This window comes from Oncorhynchus kisutch, linkage group LG14, assembly GCF_002021735.2.
Source record: "Oncorhynchus kisutch isolate 150728-3 linkage group LG14, Okis_V2, whole genome shotgun sequence".
NCBI lineage: Eukaryota > Metazoa > Chordata > Actinopteri > Salmoniformes > Salmonidae > Oncorhynchus > Oncorhynchus kisutch.
The window spans coordinates 25,893,951-25,920,492 of NC_034187.2; the positions used below are offsets into that span (position 1 = coordinate 25,893,951).

Below are 26,542 nucleotides of genomic sequence, written 5' to 3' on the forward strand. Positions count from 1 at the left end.
GCTGGGTTGTTGCCCTCCTACGGCCTCCTCCACGTCTCCTGATGTACTGGCCTGTCTCCTGGTAGCGCCTCCATGCTCTGGACACTACGCTGACAGACACAGCAAACCTTCTTGCCACAGCTCGCATTGATGTCCCATCCTGGATGAGCTGCACTACCTGAGCTACTTGTGTGGGTTGTAGACTCCGTTTCATGCTACCAGTAGAGTGAAAGCACCGCCAGCATTCAAAAGTGACCAAAACATCAGCCAGGAAGCATAGGAACTGAGAAGTGGTCTTTGGTCACCACCTGCAGAACCACTCCTTTATTGGGGGTGTCTTGCTAATTGCCTATAATTTCCACCTGTTGTCTATTCCATTTGCACAACAGCATGTGAAATTTATTGTCAATCAGTGTTGCTTCCTAACTGGACAGTTTGATTTCACAGAAGTGTGATTGACTTGGAGTTACATTGTGTTGTTTAAGTGTTCCCTTTATTTTTTTGAGCAGTGTATATCATGAACACATACCACGCTGCGCTTTGGTCCTCCTCCCCTTCCACCGAAGACAACCGTTACACTTAGGTCAGTTAGGATCACCGCTATATTTTAAGAATGTGAAATGTCAGAATAATAGTAGAGTGAAGGATTTATTTAAGCTTTTATTTCTTTCATCACATTCCCAGTGGGTCAGAAGTTTACAAACACTCAATTAGTATTTGGTAGCATTGCCTTCGAATTGTTTAACTTGGGTCAAACGTTTCAGGTAGCCTTCCACAAGCTTCCCACAATAAGTTGGGTGAATTTTGGCCCATTCCTCCTGACAGAGCTAGTGTAACTGAGGCAGTTTTGTAGGCCTCCTTGCTCGCGCACGCTTTTTCAGTTCTGCCCACAAATATTCTTTAGGGTTGAGGTCAGGGCTTTGTGATGGCCACTCCAATACCTTGACTTTGTTGTCCTTAAGCCCTCTTGACTTTGTTGTCCTTAAGTCAACTTTGGAAGTATGATTGGGGTCATTGTTCATTTGGAAGACCCATTGGCGACCAAGTTTAACTTCCTGACTGATGTCTTGTGATGTTGCTTCAATATATCCACATAATTTTCCCGCCATCTATTATGTGAAGTGCACCAGTCCCTCCTGCAGCAAAGCACCCCCACAACATGATGCTGCCACCCCCGTGCTTCCCTCCAAACACAACGATGGTCATTATGGCCAAACAGTTCTATTTTTGTTTCATCAGACCAGAGGACACTTCTCCAAAAAGTACGATCTTTGTCCCCATGTGCAGTTGCAAACCGTAGTACTGCATTGTCGGAACTAGAAGCCCAAGCATTTCGCTACACTCGCATTAACATCTGCTAACCATGTGTATGTGACAAATTTTTTTTGATTTGATTTAGTCTGGCTTTTTTATGGCAGTTTTGGAGCTGAGCGGCCTTTCAGGTTATGTCGATATAGAACTTGTTTTACTGTGGATATAGATACTTTTGTTCCCGTTTCCTCAAGCATCTTCACAGTGTCATTTTGTCACGGCCGTAGTTGGTGGAAGAAGGGGAGGACCAATGCACAGCGTGGTAAGTGTCCATCTTTTTAATAAAGTAAATGAACACTGAACAAAAACAATAAAGAGAACCCGGTTCTGTCTGGTGCAGATACCAACAATCAACAGAAAAAAATCACCCACAACTCAAGGGTGAAAACAGGCTTCCTAAGTATGGTTCTCAATCAGGGACAACGATTGACAGCTGCCTCTGATTGAGAACCATACCAGGCCAAACACAGAAATCCCAAATCATAGAAAAAAGAACATAGACTGCCCACCCCAACTCACGCCCTGACCATACTAAAACAAAGACAAAACAAAGGAACTAAGGTCAGAACGGGACAGTACCCCCCCCCCCCCCCCCCCCAAAACCTGAACCTATAGAGGAGGGTCTGGGTGAGCGTCTGTCTGTGGTGGCGGCTCTGGCACGGGACGTGGACCCCACTCCACCATAGTCTTTGTCAGCCTCTTAACCCGCCTCCGTGGCCTCTTTAGGGCGGTGACTCTCGCCGCCGACCTCGGACTGGGGACCCTAGCAACGGGTCCCGAATGGACGGGAGATTCCGGTAGCACCGGACAGGCGGGAGATTCCGGAAGGCTATGCCTGCGCACCGGGGACACCGTGCGCCTCACGGCATAACACGGTGCCTGCCCGGTCCACCTCTCTCCACGGTAAGCACGGGGAGTTGGCTCAGGTCTCCTACCTGACTTAGCCACACTCCCCGTGTGCCCCCCCCCCCAAATACATTTTTAGGGCTGTCTCTCGGGCTTCCTTGATAGCCGTGCCAACTCCATTCTCCGGTATCCCTCCTCGCACTGTTCCAGAGAATCCCAGGTGGGCTCCGGCACTCTCCCTGGGTCGACCGACCACCTTTCTATTTCGTCCCAAGTTGTCACATAGTCCAGATCTCGCTGCTGCCCGATACCACGCTGCTTGGTCCTTGGTTGGTGGGTGATTCTGTCACGGCCGTTGTTGGTGGAAGAAGGTGAGGACCAATGCACAGCATGTAAGTGTCCATCTTTTTAATAAAGTAAATGAACACTGAACAAAAACAATAAAGTGAACGAACGAACCCGAAACAGTTCTGTCTGGTGCTGATACCAATACTCAACAGAAAACGATCACCCACAACTCAAGGGTGAAAACAGGCTACCTAAGTATGGTTCTCAATCAGGGACAACGATTGACAGCTGCCTCTGATTGAGAACCATACCAGGCCAAACAAAGAAATCCCAAATCATAGAAAAAAGAACATAGACTGCCCACCCCAACTCACGCCCTGACCATACTAAAACAAAGACAAAACAAAGGAACTAAGGTCAGAAAGTGACACATTTGCTGTTGTTCTGGGATTGATTTGCACTTTTCGCATCAAAGTACGTTAATCTCTAAGAGACAAAACACGTCTCCTTCCTGAGTCTATCAGAAGCTTCTAAAGCCATGACAATCTGGAATTACCCAAGCTGTTTAAAGGCACAGTCAACTTAGTGTATGTAAACTTCTGACCCACTGGAATTGTGATACAGTGAATTATAAGTGAAATAATCTGTGTGTAAACAATTGTTGGAAAAATTACTTGTGTCATGCACGAAGTAGATGTCCTAACAGACTTGCCAAAACTATAGTTTGTTAACAAGAAATTTGTGTAGTGGTTGAAAAACGAGTTTAATGACTCCAATCTAAGTGTATGTAAACTTCCGACTTCAACTGTAGATAGATAATTGTCTGTTGTGCAAGCAATTGAGACAAGAGGTCTTAGAACACAGTCAGCTACAATTGGAACACCTGGCATCGCTAGGTTTCAGAATAAACATAGTAAAGAGTGTTTTGATTCCCACGCAATCTCTTTCCTAGGTTTAATCCTAGATGCGGTATCATTCAAAGCTCGCCTTTCAGTGAAACGTATAAGTACATTCCAATTTTGCCTAGCACTGTTTCTCAGGGGGAATCTAGTCTCTTTCAAAACATGCCTGAGGCTGCTAGGTTTGATGGCATCGGCTTGAGTAGTCACCCCATTAAGAATATGAGAGGGTTTCAACGCTGGGTCTCTTCTCTAGGTCTGAGCCCAATATGTCACAAACATCACATGTACAGATCTCCATAGACTGCATGGTAGCACTGCACCTCTGGAAACACCGGACATAAACTGCCTGGACCTCCTTACAGTGTCCCTAGCATTAAAGTAGTTCCTCCCATTTCTGGTGGGTCTTCATGTTCTAGTCAGAACAGACAATAACACTGTTGTGGCTTACATAAATAAGGGGGACTGCGATCCTCTCACTTACACACACTGATTATGTGGAGCCGTGTGCATCTCCAGTCACTGAGAGCTACTCATGTACCATGAGTACTGAATCTGGGGGCAGATTTACTTTCCAGGGGGAACACTCTATACAGAGAGGGGAAGCTCCACCCAGAGGTAGCCAATCAGGTTTGGATGCACTTCGGCATTCCAGCAGTGGATCTTTATGCATCAATGGAGAATACTCAGTGTCCACTGTTCTTTTCCCTGAGGGATCGGTATGCACAGATGGGAGCGGACGCATTGGCACATGAGTGCCCACGCGTCCACCTGTATACATTCCCCCACTTTAATGCTACCTGCTGCCCCTTATATCACATAAGTGAACTACCGAAACTAATACTTGAAAGAGAACTTTAAGTTACGGCCGCAACCCCGGTTCTCTGATGGTATGAGTGAGGTAGTTACGGCCGCAACCCCGGTTCTCTGATGGTATGAGTGAGGTAGTTACGGCCGCAACCCCGGTTCTCTGATGGTATGAGTGAGGTAGTTACGGCCGCAACCCCGGTTCCCTGATGGTATGAGTGAGGTAGTTACGGCCGCAACCCCGGTTCTCTGATGGTATGAGTGAGGTAGTTACGGCCGCAACCCCGGTTCTCTGATGGTATGAGTGAGGTAGTTACGGCCGCAACCCCGGTTCTCTGATGGTATGAGTGAGGTAGTTACGGCCGCAACCCCGGTTCTCTGATATTATGAGTGAGGTATTTCACCAGACCACCCCCTCCTTGTATGAGCGAGGAAGAGGTGTCGCATATTTTTGAATGACTCAAGAGACACAGCGTTGAACCTTTTATAGGGTAGGAGGGAAACCCTTCTCGACGCACACGTCTCGATGTCCAGCCAATCATGGCTGGCGTAGTGTAATAAAGGCTTCAAACAAATACGCTGGAGAAGTATCCCATAAGTGAAATACCTCACTCATACTATCAGAGAACCGGGGTTACGGTCGTAACCTAAAGTTATTTATCCAGGTTAGTCTCATTAAGACTTGTTGTCTATGTGCAACTGATTAACACAAGGAATAATGAGTTAGGCTATATAACGATACACCTTTACATAGTGATAGGAAAAAAACAGATAGGAAAAAGACAGTAAACGGGCATGACTTCTTTAAGAGTGCCTATAGTTATTGTGATGTGAGATGATACTGGAGGGCATACAGTACAGTACAGTACCTCAGCCCCAAACCACAGCTGTCCTGCCAGGTTGTCATGGCGAATCTCCTCTGGGAACTTGACACAGAAGTCTCTGTTGGCTCGGTCATCAGGGATACATTCATCCATGATCTGGTTGATAATGTTCAACACGTTGTCCTGCAGACACATGGAGAGTGACAGGAAAAGAGATTGAATACATCTGTGAATAAATGTACTGAATGAAAAAGGACAGTCAATATATATTTTTCTGTTGGGTGAATGACTGGAAACAGAGCAAAAAAACCACATATTTTCTAATCATGTCACAAACTACCCCTGTAAATCTACCCCTGTAAATCCACTAACTAAATATCACCCCCTACATGTAGTGTCTCGAAAACATGTTCCGGACCTTTGGCGACTAGTAATTATTTTTTAAACTTCCCACTTTGGGCTGGATGTGTCAATGTGTAGTTCATATGCATAATCTATGAGCAGAATTACTCTTACCTCCATTTGCTACGAAATTCCTAGTTTGAAAGCAACTGTTTTTCTGAAATCTGTGCTGTGCCATTTTCCCGCACGTGGGCCAGCAACCTAGCAATTCAGTTTAACCAATTAGCTTCAGCCCCTCGCCATATGATTGACAGCTAGCAATATTCACAAGATGCACCCACAGCAGAGCGAGAAAGAGAGCAATGACGTGGTGCACATTCTGTACGTGACGTAGTATGCCATTTTCAGGGACCACTTTTGGCCCATGAGCGCTACTTTCAATACTACTGGCTAAAAAGGTATCGAACTGTGCCGGAGAATCCCTTTAAACAGGAAACAGGCTGAAAACAATTACAGGCCCATGCCCAGAACGGCCCATTATAGCCCTCAGTCACATCTTAATTCCCCCTCAATAAAAAACACTAAACTAAATCCCATAATTGCAGCGGTGCACACACACTGGCACACACAGCGAGAGCTAATCAACAGCTTGTGTAGCGCTGGCATGTACAACAGTTATAACAATGAGTTACAATGAGCCTTTCAAGGAGAAAGATTAAAAAGCTTAACCACCGACTCCTTTATTGCAGTGCAGTACTACGTATGTCTTGGCCATGTGTGGTACACTACAGCAAGGGCTAATCTTGACCACTATCAGCCCTCATCACAGAACATGACATTGGGATGATACCTAGAGTAGCTGCAGAATAGAGAGCTTGCACTCTCTACCCTCCTACCCTCTAGGTTTTGCTTTGCTCAGACCATTTGCCTTCCATTCTGGACGTCTCAGGTATACAGGGTATTATGAAAGCTTGCTGGTAACATTGTGTTTTGTCTTCACAAGATAGCCTACACCAAAATAATTTTCTAATCATGGGATTTAAAAGTATCCCAAATATATTAAAAGTGAAAGTCATGTTTCCCATAACTGTGTGTAAGCAAAACACTGACTGAGAGAACAAGAGGCAGCGCAGCTCCCTGAAGCATTGTTATTTTCCTTTAGGGGAGATATGGAAAGAGCCAAACCAGGAATTATAATTCTCAGTTGCTGAACATGTCCTGCAGTCAGTCAGCTAAAAGCCATTCTTTCAGTTTACGAAGCACATCACAATGCAAAACTAACATACAGACCACAGCAGGGCGTGGTCAATTTAAAGCTGCAATAGGAAACTATTTGGGTGACCCGACCAAATAGAAGTGTGTGTTATAGATCTGTCACTCATTGAAACTAAGTCTAAGAAGCCGTATATCTGTTCTACGTGAAATTAGGCAAACTATTGCGAGCAATTGCTGCATAGTGCATCTTTAAGGTGACAATGAAGCGAGCGAAGGAAAAAGAGAGGAGGGACAATGAGAGCATGGAATGGAGAAAGGGAGCGAGGAGGTGGGTGGGAGCGATGGAGAGAGAGAAAAATAGGAGAGAGGAAAAGCAGTTGGGGTTCAAGCAGTGACCTTATTAGGAGCTTCCCCCCCTCAGGGCCCTGGGTGCACTAGGCTCATTTATGGTGGTGGGCCTGCTAACGATCTCTCAGTCTGCCCCCCTGAACATCACACCAGCAGGCAGCAGCATGGCAGCCTTCAACTCACACAGTCCCGACCCCACACGCAATCACCTAACCCTCACCGCATATATGGAGGATGAATGGTATATAAATGTCAAAGTCCCCCGACTCCAAAACGACACAATGGTCAACACCATCGGTCATGTGACAGGTCTCAGACAGAGACAAATACAGTACGTTTGTGAGTCGGATAAGCTTAAGCTCCTGTCAAGCAGGTTAATATCCTATAGTGGATCTACATAACATTGACATATCAAGTCATACAACAACAACCTGACATTCAACCATTCACTCTGACCCCATACTGCCTGAAAACATCAAACCAGGTGTCATGATAGCCTATCTCTAGATAAAAGCCTTCCAAAGAAGTCACTCATCCAAGGCTTCAGTCCTGACCTAGATAACAGCAACACAACCCACTCACAACCTGATAAAGGCTATCAAAACAACAACAAAATGTGACATGAGAATCAACTGCTTCCACCCCGAGTGACTCCTTATCTCACCTTGTGACTGTGAGCTGGCTTGATTTAAGGGCCCATCCAATCATATAACCGCTACCATATATATATACCATTTTGCAGTTCAAACTCCACTTAGGAGTAAAAAATAATGATCCTCTTAACTCAAAAGCATGTCGCTTTAACAGAATCTGCTGGAAACTTCAATACTTGAACTATCACTCACTTTGCTTGGCATGGTGGATTATTTAAGTGCTCACTGTCAAAAAGGGTTATAGAATTACCTCATAAAATGTCTGATGGATTTGTATTAATTGATGGAGTTTGAAGTCAAAGAAATTAGAAACATAGCGAAACTAAACTATAAAAGACTTGCTATAGAATTGTGGCCCTATTCAAATCAACCAGTGTCAGTTCCTTTCGATTCTTACCTGACAGGATCTGAACTGGTTGACCAGCAGAGTACACCTCTGAGGGTCTTTCCTGCCATCCAGGCTGTCCAGTTCTGTGGCCACTTGGTTAAGCTCCTCATCAGCATAGTAGAACTGTGCCAGGAGCTGAGGGTCCGTCCTCTGCAGAGATAGAAAAATAAAATAAAATAAATAATAATAATAATAATAATAATACAGGCTAATATTAAACACTCACAAAGGTAGATCAATTAAATAACTCTTAGGTAGGCAGTTTACTGTAGAGTAGAGGGAAATTGCAGTGTCTCTACATAGGTAAAGAAAGGTTGCCACATTCAGTAGAATTTGTCAGAAATGTTATCTTCTCCAATTTTCTAAAGTGTAAGATATCTTTAATCCACACAAAATGAGAGGGAGGAGAGGGCATATTCCATATAAGTAAAATCAACCTTCCTGCCAACAAACTCACAAAAGCTAGGACCAGAGCAGGACCAAAACATGTATTAAATGAAGCAGCAGCTTGCCAACACCTGTCGCAAACAGGGTGGACATCAGGATAGATCTTAGAAAGCCTGCATTTAGTCCAGTGAGTGCGGTGTAACATTTTGCATTGGATCAAACCCTGTTTGGCACAAATAGAAGAGGAGTGGACACAGTACAGAATATCTTCCCATGTGTCATCAGCAAACTCATCACCTAGATCCTGTTCCCATAAAGTTTTAATAGCTGCGAATGAAGGATTGTGAAGAGAGTAAATTTCATCATAGCTATAAGAAATAATGCCTTTTACTGTTGGGGATGGTGTGAAAAATGCATCAGTGGGAGGGCCCACAGAAAGAGTGGGGAATTGAGTGGTCATGTCACGAACAAAGGTGCTCACTTGTAGATATCTAAAGAAATTATTATTCAGAAGGTGGAATTTAGCTGAGATTTGTTGGAACGGTGCAAACGTGCCGTCAATATACAAATCATTGAATGATTTGATGCCAAGGCTGAACCACATGGAGAAGGCTCCATCTACTAGCGTTGAATGGAAAACGTGATTTCTGAGTAGAGGGGCCCTTAATGAATAGGTTTGCAAACCAAAGTGACGTCTAAACTGGTTCCAGATCTTGAGTGTTTTTTACTAAAATGTTTTTGGTATAACTTGAAGTAGTAGAATGAATAGGGGAATGTGCCAAAGCAGCCAGTGAGGATGGCATACATGAGGAAGATTATATCTTCAACCATGCTGGAATGATATGTGGGGTATCTGCACAGATCCACTACTGAATTACATGGACGTTGGCAGCCCAATAATAGAACTGGAAATTAGGTAGGGCCATGCCCCCTAAGAGTTTAGTTAGGCCTTTGCAGAAACACCTAGCGGATCCTTGGATTTTTATTATTACAGATGAAGTGTGAGATTATCCCATCTAGTTTGCAGAAAAAATATTCTGGAATAAAAATAGGTATGCATTGAATGAGGTAGACCAGCTAATGATAGGGGGAGTAGTGACCATGGTTCAAAATCTTTCTCCAGCAGAGTAAAATTAGCCTTAAAGATGATCAGATTTGTTCGTGACATGTACCCCCAAGTATGTATATTTGTTGAGAACTACTCTGGAAGGCAATGTGTGTAATGGGTAGTTACAAGCTGCCGCATTTAAAAGTAAAAGCTTGCTCTTATTCAGATTGAACTTGTAACCAGCGACTAGGCCAAATGCATTAACCTCTCTAGGGTAGGGGGCAGCATTCGGAATTTTGGATGAAAAGCATGCCCAAATTCAACGGCCTGCTACTCGGGCCCAGAAGATATGATATGCATATAACTGGTAGATTTGGATAGAAAACACTCTAAAGTTTCCAAAAACTGTTAAAATAGTGTCTGTGAGTATAACAGAACTGATTTAGCAGGTGAAAACCTGAGAAAAATCCATTCAGGAAGTCGTTTTTTTGTTTGTTTTCTATTCAATGCCATTACAGTATCCATTGACTTAGGACTCCATTTGCAGTTCCTATGCCTTCCACTAGATGTCAACAGTCTTTAGAAATCGTTTCAGGCTTGTATTCTTAGAAATGAGGGAGTAAGACGAGTGGACTCTAACGTGTCGCGAGCTTTTTCAGGCGCATGTGCATTTCTTGTTTACCTTTTATATTGACAACGTTATTGTCCGGTTTAAATATTATAGATCATTTAGGCTAAAAAACTACCTGAGGATTGAATATAAACATTGTTTGACATGTTTCTATGAACTTTACGGATACAATTTTGATTTTTTTGTCTGATTGTTTTGACTAAGCAAGTCATCAGCATAAAGTGAGACCCTTTGTTTGATGTCGCCTCTGAACACTCCTGTTTTATGTGGGTTGGATATAAATGCAATTGCGAGGGGCTTCGATGGTGATGGCAAAAAGCAAGGGAGACATTGGACACCCCTGTCTAGTGCCTCTGGAGAGAGGGAAACAGTCTGAGTGGGTGTTATTCGTTCTGACAGATGCAAGTGTATAGTAACTTCTTATAAAAGTCTATTGGGTACCCATCTGGCCCAGGACATTTACCACCTTACATTGCACGTGTCGTCTCTGAAATCTCTTCCATGGTGATAGGTTCCTCTAATTGAAGCTTGAAGACTGAATCAATTGTTGGGACAGTTAGACAATTACATAAAAAAAAAATCAAGAGCAGAGGGGTCAGCAGACTGTTCTGAAGTGTATAAAGAGGCATATAAGTCCTTAAACTGGTTATTTATTAACTGGGGATCCATTGTTGCACCTGTAGGTGTTTGAATTTGAGACATTTGTTGAGCAGAGGAAGACTGGCGAAGTTGATGAGAAAGCAACTTACTTGCCTTTTCAGCATACTCACAATGAGTATGTCACAACTTAAGCAGCAGTTCGTCAATTTGGCCTGTTGACAAGGTATTGAATTCAGCTTGTAAAGAGATTCAATCCCTGTACACATTTGGGGATGGTGAGGTAACGTAAGTACTGTCTAAGAGAGTCTCTTTTTCTTATTTTTTCTTTCACATCTAGTGTATGAAATTATTTGACCTCTAATGTAGGCCTTTCCCACAGAACAGATGTAAAACGTTGGATGTGTCATTAGTAGCTATAAAAACATAAATCTGAGTAGTCAGAAAGTTGACAAAACTTTCAGACAGCAATCGTATTAAAATGCCAAGGTACACAAGGCTCAGTCCCACCACCAATTAATAGCTCTAAAGTCAGAGGGGCGTGATCAGATATGACAATGGAATTGTATGAGCGTACAGAGGAAAGAAGTCCTTTGTCCAAGAAGAAGTAGTCAATGCGGGTATAAGTGTGATGGACAAGGGGGAAAAATGAATATTCCCTACTAGTTGGATTGAAAAAAAGTCAGGGGTCTGTAATGGAAAATTGTTGTTGGAGGAATGATCCAAAGTAGGATTAAGCCAGCCTCCCAAGATGAATAAGTGTGAGGTCATATCTGGAAGTGAAGACAAAAGGCATATTTTTTTTGTCATCCCAATTTGGTACAGAAACATTGGCAAGGATCAATGGTGTATTAAATATATCTGCCATTGGCATCTGAAATAACATTGGAAGAAACAAAGGGCACTGATTTGTGTATCAGAATTGCAGCTCCCCCTCGATTTATTTAGAAAAGTGGAGTGATAAAGTTTGTTTACCCAGCCTTTTCGCAATCTAAAGTGATGTAAAACCCTCAGGTGGGTCTCTTGTAAAAAAGCAATATGTGTCCTCAGATGTTGAAGATTAAGTACTCTACTATGTTTGACTGGCTGGTTCAAACCTTTACAGTTCAAACTAGAATAAATAAGTATACTCCCAGCAGACTACCCTATTAAATGAGGTTGAGTCATCCTTTGGAAAAAGAGGAAATGAGTGAAGCCTTTTAAATGTAAATGGGAGACTGAACCTGACATAAGAGAAAAAATAAAACAAAAAACTGTTGAACTTCCTCCCACCCGGTGAAGCATCTTACCAAACAAGACGCACGTATCCGCCCTAATATAAACTCAGCAAAAAAAGAAACACCCATTTTCTGTCTTTCAAAGATAATTCGTAAAAATCCAAATAACTTCACAGATCTTCATTGTAAAGGGTTTAAACACTGTTTCCCATGCTTGTTCAATGAACCATAATAATTAATGAACATGCACCTGTGGAACGGTCGTTAACAGCTTAACAGCTAACAGCTTACAGACGGTAGGCAATTAAGGTCACAGTTACGAAAAACACCAAAAGAAAGATGCCCGTGGTCCCTGCTCATCTGCGTGAACGTGCCTTAGGCATGCTGCAAGGAGGCATGAGGACTACAGATGTGGCCAGGACATTAAATTGCGATGTCCGTACCGTGAGACGCCTAAGACAGCGCTACAGGGAGACAGGACGGACAGCTGATCGTCCTCACAGTGGCAGACCACGTGTAACAACACCTGCACAGGATTGGTACATCGGAACATCACAACTGCGGGACAGGTATAGGATGGCAACAACAACTGCCTGACTTTCACCAGGAATGCACAATCCCTCCACAATAGGCTGCGAGAGGCTAGACTGAGGGCTTGTAGGCCTATTGTAAGGCAGGTCCTAACCAGACATCACCGACAACAACGTCACCTATGGGCACAAACCCACCATCGCTGGACCAGACAGGACTGGCAAAAAGTGCTCTTCGCTGATGAGTCGCGGTTTTGTCTCATCAGGGGTGATGGTCGTATTCGCGTTTATCGTATGAGCGTTACACCGAGGCCTGTACTCTGGAGCGGGATCGTCATGGTCTGGGGCGGTGTGTCACAGCATCATTGGACTGAGCTTATTGTCATTGCAGGCAATCTCACCGCTGTGCGTTACAGGGAAGACATCCTCCTCCCTCATGTGGTACCCTTCATGCAGGCTCATCCTGACATGACCCTCCAGCATGACAATGCCACCAGCCATACTGCTCGTTCAGTGCGTGATTTCCTGCAAGACTAGAATGTCAGTGTTCTGCCATGGCCAGCGAAGAGCCCAGATCATGTCTGGGACGTGTTGGATCGGAGGGTGAGGGCTAGGGCCATTCCCCCCAGAAATGTCTGGGAACTTGCAGATGCCTTGATGGAAGAGTGGGGTAACATCTCATAGCAAGAACTGGCATATCTGGTGCAGTCCATGAGGAGGAGATGCACTGCACTACTTGGCCACACCAGATACTGACTGTTACTTTTGACCCCCCCCCTCCCTTTGTTCAGGGACACACTATTCCATTTCAGTGAGTCACATGTCTGTGGAACTTGTTCAGCTTGTCTCAGTTGTTGAATCTTGTATGTTCATTCAAATATTTACACGTTAAGTTTGCTGAAAACTTGAGGACATTTCTTTTTTCCTGAGTTCATAAGCTCCTAAATACTCTCCAGGAAACATAGTGGTTCCAGCAGCTAGGCTAAACTCTTACCAAGCGGAGCATTGTGACCATTATATTATAAAAGAGAAAAACACACATACATACATATACATATATATATATACACTGCTCAAAAAAATAAAGGGAACACTAAAATAACACATCCTAGATCTGAATGAATGAAATATTCTTATTAAATACTTTTTTCTTTACATAGTTGAATGTGCTGACAACAAAATCACCAAAAAATTATCAATGGAAATCAAATTTATCAACCCATGGAGGTCTGGATTTGGAGTCACACTCAAAATTAAAGTGGAAAACCACACTACAGGCTGATCCAACTTTGATGTAATGTCTTTAAAACAAGTCAAAATGAGGCTCAGTAGTGTGTGTGGCCTCCACGTGCCTGTATGACCTCCCTACAACGCCTGGGCATGTTCCTGATGAGGTGGCGGATGGTCTCCTGAGGGATCTCCTCCCAGACCTGGACTAAAGCATCCGCCAACTCCTGGACAGTCTGTGGTGCAACGTGGCGTTGGTGGATGGAGCGTGACATGATGTCCCAGATGTGCTCAATTGGATTCAGGTCTGGGGAACGGGCGGGCCAGTCCATAGCATCAATGCCTTCCTCTTGCAGGAACTGCTGACACACTCCAGCCACATGAGGTCTAGCATTGTCTTGCATTAGCAGGAACCCAGGGCCAACCGCACCAGCATATGGCCTCACAAGGGGTCTGAGGATCTCATCTCGGTACCTAATGGCAGTCAGGCTACCTCTGGCGAGCACATGGAGGGCTGTGCGGCCCCCCCAAAGAAATGCCACCCCACACCGTGACCCCCACCTGTGGATGTCGGGCCCTCATACCACCCTCATGGAGTCTGTTTCTGACCGTTTGAGCGGACACATGCACATTTGTGGCCTGCTGGAGGTTATTTTGCAAGGCTCTGGCAGTGCTCCTCCTGCTCCTCCTTGCACAAAGGCGGAGGTAGCGGTCCTGCTGCTGGGTTGTTGCCCTCCTACGGCCTACTCCACGTCTCCTGATGTACTGGCCTGTCTCCTGGTAGCGCCTCCATGCTCTGGACACTACGCTGACAGACACAGCAAACCTTCTTGCCACAGCTCGCATTGATGTGCCATCCTGGATGAGCTGCATTACCTGAGCCACTTGTGTGGGTTGTAGACTCCGTATCATGCTACCACTAGAGTGAAAGCACCACCAGCATTCAAAAGTGACCAAAACATCAGCCAGGAAGTATAGGAACTGAGAAGTGGTCTGTGGTTATCACCTGCAGAACCACTCCTTCATTGGGGGTGTCTTGCTAATTGCCTATAATTTCCACCTGTTGTCTATTCCATTTGCACAACAGCATGTGACATTTATTGTCAATCAGTGTTGCTTCCTAAGTGGACAGTTTGATTTCACAGAAGTGTGATTGACTTGGAGTTACATTGTGGTGTTTATTTATTTATTTTTTTGAGCAGTGTATCTAAAAATATATAAACAGAAGAAAAAAATGATTGAAAGCACAGTTTACCAACAGTGCCAAGTAGGGTGTTAAATCAACTAACATAGCCAGCATGACAGCTTAAGGCCTTGACAAAATAAAAGGGAACCTGTTCCACAAGCCTACATTGAAAACAACAACAAAAATATATATATATACACACACACACAACCGTTCAAAAGTTTGGGATCACGGGCCTCCCGGGTGGCGCAGTGGTTAAGCTGTGCCACAAGAGACTCTGGGTTAGGCCGGTAGGGATATCCTTGTCTCATCGCACACCAGCGACTCCTATGGCGGGCCGGGCGCAGAGCGCGCTAACCAAGGTTGCCAGGTGCACGGTTTGGGATCACTTAGAAATGTCCTTGTATTTGAAAGAAAAGCAATTTTTTTGTCCATTATAATAACATCAAATTGATCAGAAATACAGTGTAGACATTGTTAATTTTGTAAATGACTATTGTAAGCTGGAAACGCCTGATTTTTAATGGAATATCTACATAGGTATACACAGGCCCATTATCAGCAACCATCACTCCTGTGTTCCAATGGCATGTTGTGTTAGCTAATCCAAGTTGATCATTTTAAAAGGATAATTGATCATTAGAAAACCCTTTTGCAATTATGTTAGCACAGCTGAAAACTGTTCTGCTTAAAGAAGCAATAAAACTGGTCTTCTTTAGACTAGTTGAGTAGCTGGAGCATCAGCATTTGTGGGTTTATTACAGGCTCAAAATGGCCAGAAACAAAGAACTTTCCTCTGAAACTCATCAGCCTATTATTGTTCTGAGAAATTATGGCTATTCCATGTGAGAAATTGCCAAGAAACTGAAGATCTCGTACAACGCTGTGTACTACTCCCTTCCCAGAACAGCGCAAACTGTTTCTAACCAGAATAGAAAGAGGAGTGGGAGGCCCCGGTGCACAACTGAGCAAGAGCACAAGTACATTAGAGTGTCTAGTTTGAGAAACAGATGCCTCACAAATCCTCAACTGGCAGCTATTAAATAGTACCCGCAAAACACCAGTTTCAACGTCATTAGTGAAGAGGCAACTCCGGGATGGTGGTCTTCTAGGCAGAGTTCCTCTGTTCAGTGTCTGTGTTCTTTTGCCTATCTTTTATTTTTATTGGCCCGACTGAGATATGGCTTTTTCTTTGCAACTCTGCCTAGAAGGTCAGCATCCCGGAGTCGCCTCTTCACTGTTGAAGTTGAGATTGGTGTTAAACAAATCAAAATATATTTTATATTTCAGATGCTTCAAAGTAGCCACCCTTCGCCTTGATGACAGCTTTGCACACTCTTGGCATGTATTTCAGATCCTTTGTTATTAGACTTGATATTGAGCTCAGGGGCATTCTGTTTCCATTGATCATCCTTGAGATGTTTCTACAACTTGATTCCACCTGTGTGAAATCCAAGTTATTGGACATGATTTGGAAAGGCACACACCTGTCTATATAAGGTCCCACAGTTGACAGTGCATGTCAGAGCAAAAACCAAGCCATGAGGTCGAAGGAATTGTCCGTAGAGCTCCGAGACAGGATTGTGTCGAGGCACAGATCTGGGGAAGGGTACCAAAAAATGTCTGCAGCATTGAAGGTCCCCAAGAACATAGTGGCTTCAATCATTCTTAAATGGAAGTTTGGAACCAACAAAACTCTTCCTAGAGCTTGCCGCCTGGCCAAACCGAGCAGTCGGGGAGAAGGGCCTTGGTCAGGGAGGTGACCAAGAACCTGATGGTCACTCTGACAGAGCTCTAGAGTTTCTCTGTGGAGACGTAAGAACCTTCCAGAAGGACAACCATCTCTGCAGCACTCCACCAATCAGGCCTTTATGGTACAGTGGCCAGACGGAAGCCACTCCTCTGTAAAAGGCACATGACAGCCCGCTTGGTGTTTGCCAAAAGGCACCTGAAGACTCTCAGATCATGAGAAACAAGATTCTCTGGTCTGATGAAATCAAGATTGAACTCTTTGGCCTGAATGCCAAGCGTCACATATGAAGGAAACCTGGCGCTCCCCCTATGTTGAAGCATGGTGGTGGCAGCAGCAGGGACTGGGAGCAGGGACTGGGAGACTTGTCAGGATCAAGGCAAAGATGAACGGAGCAAAGTACAGAGAAATCCTTCTCCAAAGCGCTCAGGACCTCAGACTGGGGCGAAGGTTCACCTTCCAACAGGACAACGACCCTAAGCACACAGCAAAGACAATGCAAGTGTGGCATCAGGACAAGTCTCTGAATGTCCTTAAGTGGCCCAGCCAGAACCCGGACTTGAACCCGATCGAACATCAATGGAAAGACCTGAAAATAGCTGTGCCACAACACTCCCCATCTAACCTGACAGAGCTTGAGAGGATCAGCAGAGAAGAATGGGAGAAACTCCACAAATACAGGTGTGTCCAGCTTGTAGCGTCATACCCACTATGACTCAGGCTGAATACTTGTGTAAGTGATATCATTTTTTTTTTTTTAAAGCAAATATTTCTAAACCTGTGTTTGCTTTGTCATTATGGGTTATTTATGTGTAGATTAATGAGGGAAAAAAACAGAAGGCTGTAACCTTACAAAATGTGGAAAAAGTCAAGGGGTCTGAATACTTTCCGAAGGCACTGTATATATATATATATATATATATACACACACACACACACACACACATATACACACACCGGACTATGACATTGCTCGTCATTAAATTATTTAACTTTTTAGATTTGTGTGTATTGTTAGATAATACTGCACTGATGGAGCTAGGAGCACAAGCATTTCGCTACACCCACAATAACATCTGCTAAATGTGTATTCGACCAATAAAATTTGATTTGAAATAAAGCACTTCATCTCCACTCCTCTATATCCCAGTTACAATGATAGATCTGTTGTTTTCCACTTAATTGACGACAACCAAGACATAATACCATAAAAACAGGATTACGGATGAGTGAACATGTTTGAGCCCAAAGACGGTGAAATGGATGAAAACAGGCTGGGTTCTAAGAGGGTAGGATGTTAACAGATGGTTAATATTGTCTGTTCTCTCCCCAGAAGAGCAGGCGTAATTAGAGAGCTTGGCCCTGGTAAAGGATTTGTGTCATTCTCGCACACTGTGTGCGGTTCTGTGGGGAAGAGCACAGCACAGCAGATCATTCCACTGCTGAGCAGAGCACATGCACAGCCACGCCACTCAGAGAGAGGTGTGCTGAAGCATAGGGACAAAGAGGGAGAAGCAGGTGGGGAACTATCTGTGGGAAAGGTGGGGAACATTAAAATGTTAACGGTAATGAAAACATAAAAGGATTGATGCGGCATCACCAGCAGACCAAAATAAATAGTACTGTAGCTCCTCCTCGCTAAGGGAACCTGACAACACAGACAAAGGAATACTGTTGATATTTTTCCAAATGTCCCTTATATAGGAAATCACCCACATACAGTATGATGTTTTCTGGAGCTTCATAAGCTGTTTTCCCTAGTCAGTCTGATCCCTAATAGCTGAGGCTCTCCTTGTGGGCTGTCTGGGACCAGGCTGAATATGATGTACTGTTCCTTTACCTCGCTCCAAAAGGTGGTATTGAGGTACTGACAAAACACACACGCACGCACATGTACCCATGCGCACACGTAAGGATCCACGCCCTCATTATACAGTACAGATCATGTCATTGTAAAATGGTAAGCAGGAAACTGAGCTCTGCAATGGAAGGCAAATAAATGTTTCACACTTATCGAGTGTTCTTTCTCAACAAGGTCAAGAACATCTTCTAGATCTTTATATAAATAACGGATGAGAAGAGAGGCTGCAGCGCCCAGCTGCTAAGATAGGGAGAAAGGCAGTGAGAGAACAAGGATAGATTAGGAAGATTCACAAAGTACAAGAAATAGCTAGTCCTACTAATGGGAAAGGATCAATGGCCTGCCTCTCGACACAATACGTTAGGGTTGGGCGTTATCCAGATTTCCATACCTTCATTCTGTCCCATCCCGGGATACACAGTATTACTGGTGGTAAACACAAGGGGTGCTATTTATTATTTTTCAAACGTTAAAAAAAGCCCCAAAAACGTCACTTCTAGAATGCTAACAAGTACTAAGAAATTCTCATAGCAGATGCTAACGAGAGCATGCGAACATTTACTACGAACTCAGAGGGGTTGGGCAGACAACCCAGCTCATAAAGTATCTCAAAACGCTGTTTGCAGCACACACAAAACAAATATTGAGCAGCAGGGATCTTAATCCAGGAGGGGATTGTCTCTGCTGCAGTTACCAAGAAGCTTGCTAACAATAGCAAGTTAGCAAAACCCAGCTGAAGATAATTTATTTGGCACATCTTCAATAGTTCACTTAATAGATATAAGATATAGCTGGCAAACAGAAGTGAATTTAATACAAGTGTAACTTGATCACATCACTTAAGTTGTGCTGCAGGAGTGACACTTTACAAAACTCCCATTTTGCTCATTGTGCTTTTTGTAAACAAACACTTGACTGGCTCAAACCACTGTTTTGGGAAACTAGTACCACAGATAGGACAATGAGACAGTTATTTCACTGGATGTATAAATGTGAAGCATCCGGTTGGCGTTTCCACTCACTACCAAATATGGTAGTGAGAGGAATCTCACTGGCGGGCTGTGGGAGAAGCCCCAAAAATGTCACTTACCAGAATGATAACAAAATGCTAACAAGTACTAAGGAATCCTTATAGAGAATGCTAACTAAATGCTAATGAGCGCATTGCGAACATTTTGTCCTGTTTCTGACCTAAACAATACAAGTACACAAGTAACAAAAAAATGCTACTCATATTTTGCTGCAAGCACAAAACGAATATTAAACAGCAAGGCTCTTGATCCAGAAGGGGATACTCTGCTGTTACCAAGCAAACGCTTGATTTTGGAAGAAGCTAGCTAAACACTTAACTAGATAGCTAACTAGCTACTAAATTAGCAGACCAAATGCACAACTGCAGAGCATTTAGCTCCTTTTAGACAGTTAACTTAATAGTTATAAGATATCTAGCTGGCAAACATTTAGTTATGAATTCTATAATGTAATTAGATCACCTGGCGCATGCTACCATGTTGTGTTGCTACCATGTTGTTGTCATGTTGTGTTGCTACCATGCTGTGTTGTTGTCTTAGGTCTCTCTATATCTAGTGTTGTGTTGTCTCTCTTGTCGTGATGTGTGTTTTGTCCTATATTTATTTTTTATTTTTTTATCCCAGCCCCCGTTCCCCTAGGAGGTCTTTTGCCTTTTGGTAGGCCATCATTGTAAATAATAATTTGTTCTTAAATTACTTGCCTAGTTAAATAAAAGTTAAATAAAATAAATAAAATACTGCACAACAGTGAGTGACTCAAGACTCCGTTCTTTTGTCGTTTTGTGCTCGTAAACAAACGCCACATGACTGGGGAATACCGTAAGCTACATAATGTGATAGGAGATAAAGAACATTGCGTTCTTCATTTCACCTAACATATTGCACAAGTTGACTGTAGGTATTTACTTAAAAAGTAGCCTGAAATATTCAAATGTATTAAACTTAAATATAATATTTTTTCTTGAGCTGATGGTCGGAACATAATTACAAATAATTTGTAGATTACAAATTGGTAGCGAGAGGCCCAAACAGATAATGTTTGACTAAAGCATAAACATTTCAAACCTTATTTGTATATGACGTCTCTCTATTATGCGTGAAAAAATTAGGAATAGATTTCTTACATTAAAATAACTTGGCGCTGTCACATCTGCTCCTGCTCCTCTCCTCTGGCGTACGATGTCGCCAGAGTACTAACCACCTGTCCTGGGATTCATCATTACGTACACCTGGCACTCATCATTACGCGCACCTGTGAATCATTATGATTCACACCTGGACTCCATTACCTTCATAATTTATATGTCACTATCCCCTGTTCACTCACCAGTTGGTATTGTTCTTGTTTATCAGCGTACTGCCTTATGTTCGTGTTGTGTTCTTGGTTTTGTTGTTTTATTAAAACGTTTCACCTGCACCTGCTTCCGACTCACCGCCCCATCATTACAGGAGCTGATTTCCTGGGGGGTCAAATAAAAGCACCCGTGGGCCGCCAATTGGGGAACCCTGGTATATACAATATACCGCCCAAGCCTACAATACATCTCAATAAGCCAAAAATCACTGAACTAACATGACATCTAATATACACATTACTGGAGGGGAGAGGAATGGCTGTACTTTGATAGACATTGGTGTTACAATTCTTGATATAGAAAGAGAGGAACTGGCAGATTGTGAGAGTGCTCCAGACAGAGGTTGATAGAGAGGAGAAAAGGCAGAGGCTGATAGAGAGGAGAAAAGGCAGAGGCTGACAGTGTGTGTTTATGTATGGTCCCAAACGAAAAGCATTAGAGCAGATAGACAAACAGCTGAGGAAACAGAGGGCCTATATGGTTTTCTAAGAAATAAGTAGCTCTCAGAGAGGAGACAGTGAAAGCATAAACACACAATTAGTCTTCACACCACAGACCATCCCATCTTCAGTGTGGGTCAGTGAGCACAGATAAGAGAACACAGGTTAATAAGTGCCTGCTGCTGTACACCACCACCGCTGATCCAGGAGGGTAGCTGAGAAGATGGTGCATCATGGGTGACAGAAACAACAGAAGGTTTGTGCTCAAACAACTGGGGTGCATTCAGTTCGATTAAACGTTTGCTACATTGTGTGACGGTTTGTACTGAACGGCACTTTCCCCCAAAATGTTAATGAACAGACCTTGTACTCCCTGACAAGGTCCATGCAGTTGAAATGCATCAGAGTTTTTCCATCTTTGTTTCCCTTGAACATGCCATACAAAAAGGCATTTTAATTAATTATATGAAGAGTGCCTTGGTCCGCGTTTCTTTTTGATGACCAATTTACCCCTTTTACCAAAGAGCACATTCTGTCTACAAAAACCTACTATTGCGTACCATTGCAGCGCTTCCCTTCCTGCTTTTTTCTACAAGACTTTGAGGAACGTTTGGAGGGTATGGGCGGGGTGGTGTGGCTTGAAGCAATGAGTGACATTTAAAAAAAAGGGCAGCGGTGCACAACCCAACCCCTCCCAGTTTTTCAACTGGTCATTCAGGACAGCACTGTTTCCATTTAATTAAACTTTTCACAGAGCACACCTTTTTTTCTGCACTGAACACAGCTCTGGAGTAGAATTCAAAGACAGAGGCAGATTCCCTTTATCCTTTCCTCTGTCGTATTCTGTTGTCATGCAAACACATAAGTGATGACAACAAACATCATAGGAGTTGGCTGAAGCTTTAAACAGATCTAGATATTGCCTACCAGGCTACATTTATTTGCATGTTAGTCAAATGATTGTCTGCAGGATGACATGTAGGCCAAACAAGCGGCTGGGTAGGAATCCATACCAGGCCAGGGGTTGACCTTTAGGGGCAAAACACAGCCCATAGAGAGAGGGATGGCATTCCTCTGGGAGTTACGGTAGGACACATGCGAGGTCCACAAGACTCAGAGGAAGACAAAAAGCCATTGAGATAGCATTAGCTCTACGCGGCATTCCACACTCAAGAGGGAACATTCCAACAGTGTTTGCGTCATGGGCAGAAGTCTATAGAGGGTGATATGCTGGACATTTTGACCCATCTTTCTTATGAGGGTAGAAACTAGAAGGGTATTTCTCATCCAACCTCCCTAATCAGTCATACGGAAACAGTCACTTACCACATGAAGGGATTTGGTATGATACTTAGGCCTACAGTGACATAAAGTTACCCATTACAGTGCCTGAAAATTCTACAGGTGAGTCTAAAACTTCTCCCTATCATAAAGCCTGTCAACATTCTTTTCCACTATATCTCATCGGAATGACAGGTATGTCTTAAGTGTCCCTGTCAATTCTGGCACCTGCATGACAACTAATCTGTCAGTAAAACACATGTCAATGTGACAACGCAACATGTCACAATTTTCAGCTCAGCCAAACCTATAGTCCAGTTGGTGAATACATAAGTCACGTATGAAATGTTAGGTCATTCCAGTGATAAAATGAGAGCAACCCTTTCTTCCCATAGTGCAGGATAACAGATGATTTATGATTAGTCACAGTGACAGATTTGAAACCCTGTTATAACTGAGTGACAACTAAATGCAAAACAAAAGTAAGGATGTCAAAAGAGGAAAGGCAAACTGTCAGTGGTAAAACAATGACTAAACTGTAGCTATGATTCAGTGAAACAAAATGTAGTCGATAACAATAGTTGGTGTGATTGAAGGGAGCAGGACTAGTCAGAACACCCATTTCCCAACAGCTTGACAGGCTACAATCCATTTTCTATAACAGTGTCTGTAACCAATCAACTTTAAACCACATTTTCTTGTTGTGACTAAAATCAGTCTCTTAAGGAGAGGTTGCGAGGTTTTGGGAATGTACTGTAAAAACTGCAACTCATGTCCCCTTGCTTGAGGACAACCAACCACTACCTTGGTTGAGAAAATGATTCAGCAGATTCAGCGACCGACCATCCCCTGTGGCTGTAATTACTACTGCTGTCAGATGTCCTTGATCCTCTCTTTCATATGACTCAAACCTGTTCATTCTCTGTGGTCAAAAACCTGTCATTACCGATGATTAACCACTCATAACCTATCCCTGGATGGATTAGTGATACATATTCAAGGCTATTCCCTACACCTGCACCAATATTAGGCTTAGGCTATACTTAAAAACAGACTTAGTGAGTGTTTCCAATTGGTTGGTTTAGCTTTGATGATATCAGTGTAATTGAACAAAGTGGGCTGTTGTCATTCGAGGTGCGTTGTCTCACCCGCCTGCATAATCGTGGTAAACCTCTGTGTTGTCTCAAGCAGCAGTCTCCTTCAGCCGTGTCTCTGTGGGGGTGCCGACTCCGGACTTAATTTCCATTTAAATGGTGGGGGTGGCTAATACTGCTCCATGAACCTACATCATCATCAGTACCTGCGCATCATAGAAAGACTCTACGTCAGGGCGTTCATAACAAGCCTTCTTCTGCCCTTCATTTTCCAGAATCACTCACCTGCCTCCTGGCTGCCTGCCAAACATAGGCTACCTCACTCACACACAACACAAGCAACTGCTGTGGAGGAGAACCGGTCTCACTCACACTGTCCGCAACAGCCCATTCTGTGTCTGCCAGCTACTGGCAAATGAGCAGAGCAGCTGTACACAGCGAAGGTCCTAGTCAGGCCCATTGGTCATCATTAAACCTCTCTGCTACCCTGCAAAGACAACTTTTAGGTCCTTTATGTCAGTTATGTCTCGACTTTGAAGCCTATCATAGTTATGATCATCTTCCCATTTGGATCTGGTTGAGGCTGTCATCATCTGATTGTGTGGGTCTTAACGGCCACTGGTATCATCTGATTGTGTGGGTCTTAACGGCCACTGTCATCATCTGATTGTGTGGGTCTTAACGGCCACTGTCATCATCTGATTGTGTGGGTCTTAACGGCCACTGTCATCATCTGATTGTGTGGGTCTTAACGGCCACTGGTATCATCTGATTGTGTGGGTCTTAATGGCCACTGTCATCATCTGATTTTTGATCTGAGAGATGGAGCCTGGTACAAGAGCTGGCAGGGCAGGATGGGGCAGCCGCAGCACAGAGGGGGGGCTAAGAGGATTAGGGCTGCTGCAAGCGGGTCCCCAGACCCTTGGATGGCAGCATTGCATGTGGGGACCCTCCCACCCCACACACTTCCTTAGGACCCGTGACCACCAGGATGTTTTTATGCAAGCACTAATCCCGTTATACAATCCAGTACAGGCTGACTGCTGTGGTAGCTACAGATGGAGGGGGGATTTCAAATTCCCAAAACAACAGCATAAATTAGGCCGATGGGGTGACAGGGAGGCGGAAGTGAAAGGCCGAGAGAGACAGAATGTAGTTTCTTCTTAGATGGATCATGTGTTTGTCTTCATTCTGTAACATGCTATTATATCAAAAAATATATATAATAAATCAGGTCAAAATAGAAAATACTTCTAGTAAATTTACTTCGACAGAGAGCGGAAATAAATAATGTACTATTCTAATGAGTCAGCTCCCTGGGCTCTGGTCAGACCTCCATAAAATAAACTCTGAACTATAACCCTTTCTACTGTTGTGGAACATAACTCAACTCAGTAAGCCTTAGCTCAGTCTGTCCACGCAGAAACAGCCCATTGTCATGGACAAAGAATTTGACCATAGAGTTTGACCATATAGGCTAGAGAAAAGAGACATTATGACAGTCGTGGATGAAGACTGACTGCAGGGACCGCACACACAAACACATCTTGCAGGTTTTCTTCATCCACATACAGACTGTCCAGTTTCCATGGAGGAGATTTTGGTCCTTTCTGCCATGGTGCCCACCATCTGCAGGGAAGATATTTATACACAAACCACATGCCATACTCAACTGTGGGCACATTTACAGAGTGGAAAATAACCCAATTGACGTCTGAATCCAATGGTGAACTAGTTGAAGGTTCTGAGCACGTGTTCCATCTTTAAGTTTAGGCTATATCAACTTGCAAAACATGAATTACCAAAAGCCACGACTCAACATTTTTTTTTACAGCAAGTCTCAACAAATAATATGAAACAAATATTTATCTTTGCTGCAAATTTCAATCACAATGAACAGTAGGACTAGACTAATGTTTGTACAGCATTGGCTGTTCAATCTGCCCTTCTCAGAGACTTTGTTCTCAAAAACTCCCATGGTGTGAGACTGAATAGTCAGGAGAAACAAAAAGGAAGAGATACCAGTGTGTGAAAGCTGTGAGAGGCGCATCCTTTTATTTGATCTCCTGCCAACCGTAACCAAGGCCAAGAAAGAACAAATCCCCAAAATATAGGCCTACTGTTCTCCCTCCCTGGCTCACCCCCTCCCTTTTTCCCCGCTGGAGAGATGGTGGCGAGAGAAGGAGTGTTATTGTGCATTTCATTGCCTGCTGCTGCAAACAGACTCATACACTCAATGCAAAGAACACCTCAAGTGCATGGTACTGCGTCTATAAAGTGGAATCAAAGAACCTGTTCCAATCTAATCGAGGGACCACAGATTGTTATCAACATGTCGTAATGTCAAAAGAAATCCATTAAACTCTCATTATCTGCCCTCACTAGAGGCGTCTCCCTGGTGGCGTTCAATCCCAACCTCTCCACAGCTCCTTGCATTCAATCACTTTCTCCCCACACCTAGGACACAGCAGATGGTATACCAATCCTGCAATTAATTTCAAAAAGGCCTTCAATCGGCTGGCCTGTCTAGATGTGCACCATGGGTCAGCTCTCTAAATCCAGGCAGCTGACACCAAATCAATTATGTCACGGCTGTTAGGTAAGCAGAATGGAGACATCCATATACTGCCCTACCAAGCAAAAAGGCAGTAACTGCTCATAGCGTGGATCTGAGAAAAAATGCTTTTATTTACCTTGGTTTCACAGTAACTTTATACAGTTACTGCTAACATGACCCACATTTTCTCCAAAACACAATAGAGGCAGGATACTTGTCCACATGATTAAGCATGTATTTAATGTAGCAAAAATGACATTAACTCCTTTTCGACCAAATGAGCAGTTACTGCATTTTTGCTTGGCAGGGCAGCATAAAGAGCTGGAGAAACCAGGCTAAATATTCAGGCATGTTGGCCGCGGCTCAGCAATTTGCTGCTCCCTCTCACTCCCTCTTGGTGCCAATTGTACAGAACCCACTCTGGACCAGACAAGCCGCTAATTACTTTGG

At 43.6% G+C, this 26,542-nt stretch overlaps 1 protein-coding gene across 4 annotated transcripts in view; it reads right to left on the reverse strand.

The window, feature by feature from the left end:
* LOC109904100 (lateral signaling target protein 2 homolog) overlaps window positions 1–26,542 on the reverse strand; it is a 52,027-nt gene that overhangs the window by 10,376 nt on the left and 15,109 nt on the right. For all 4 annotated transcript variants that reach the window (XM_020501230.2, XM_031788126.1, XM_020501231.2 and 1 more), the window contains exons 2-3: window positions 7,910–8,050; window positions 5,000–5,137 (exon numbers count right to left, since the gene is read on the reverse strand). In XM_020501230.2, coding sequence (XP_020356819.1) covers window positions 5,000–5,137; window positions 7,910–8,050 — 279 coding nt within the window. The remainder of the gene's footprint in view (window positions 1–4,999; window positions 5,138–7,909; window positions 8,051–26,542) is intronic.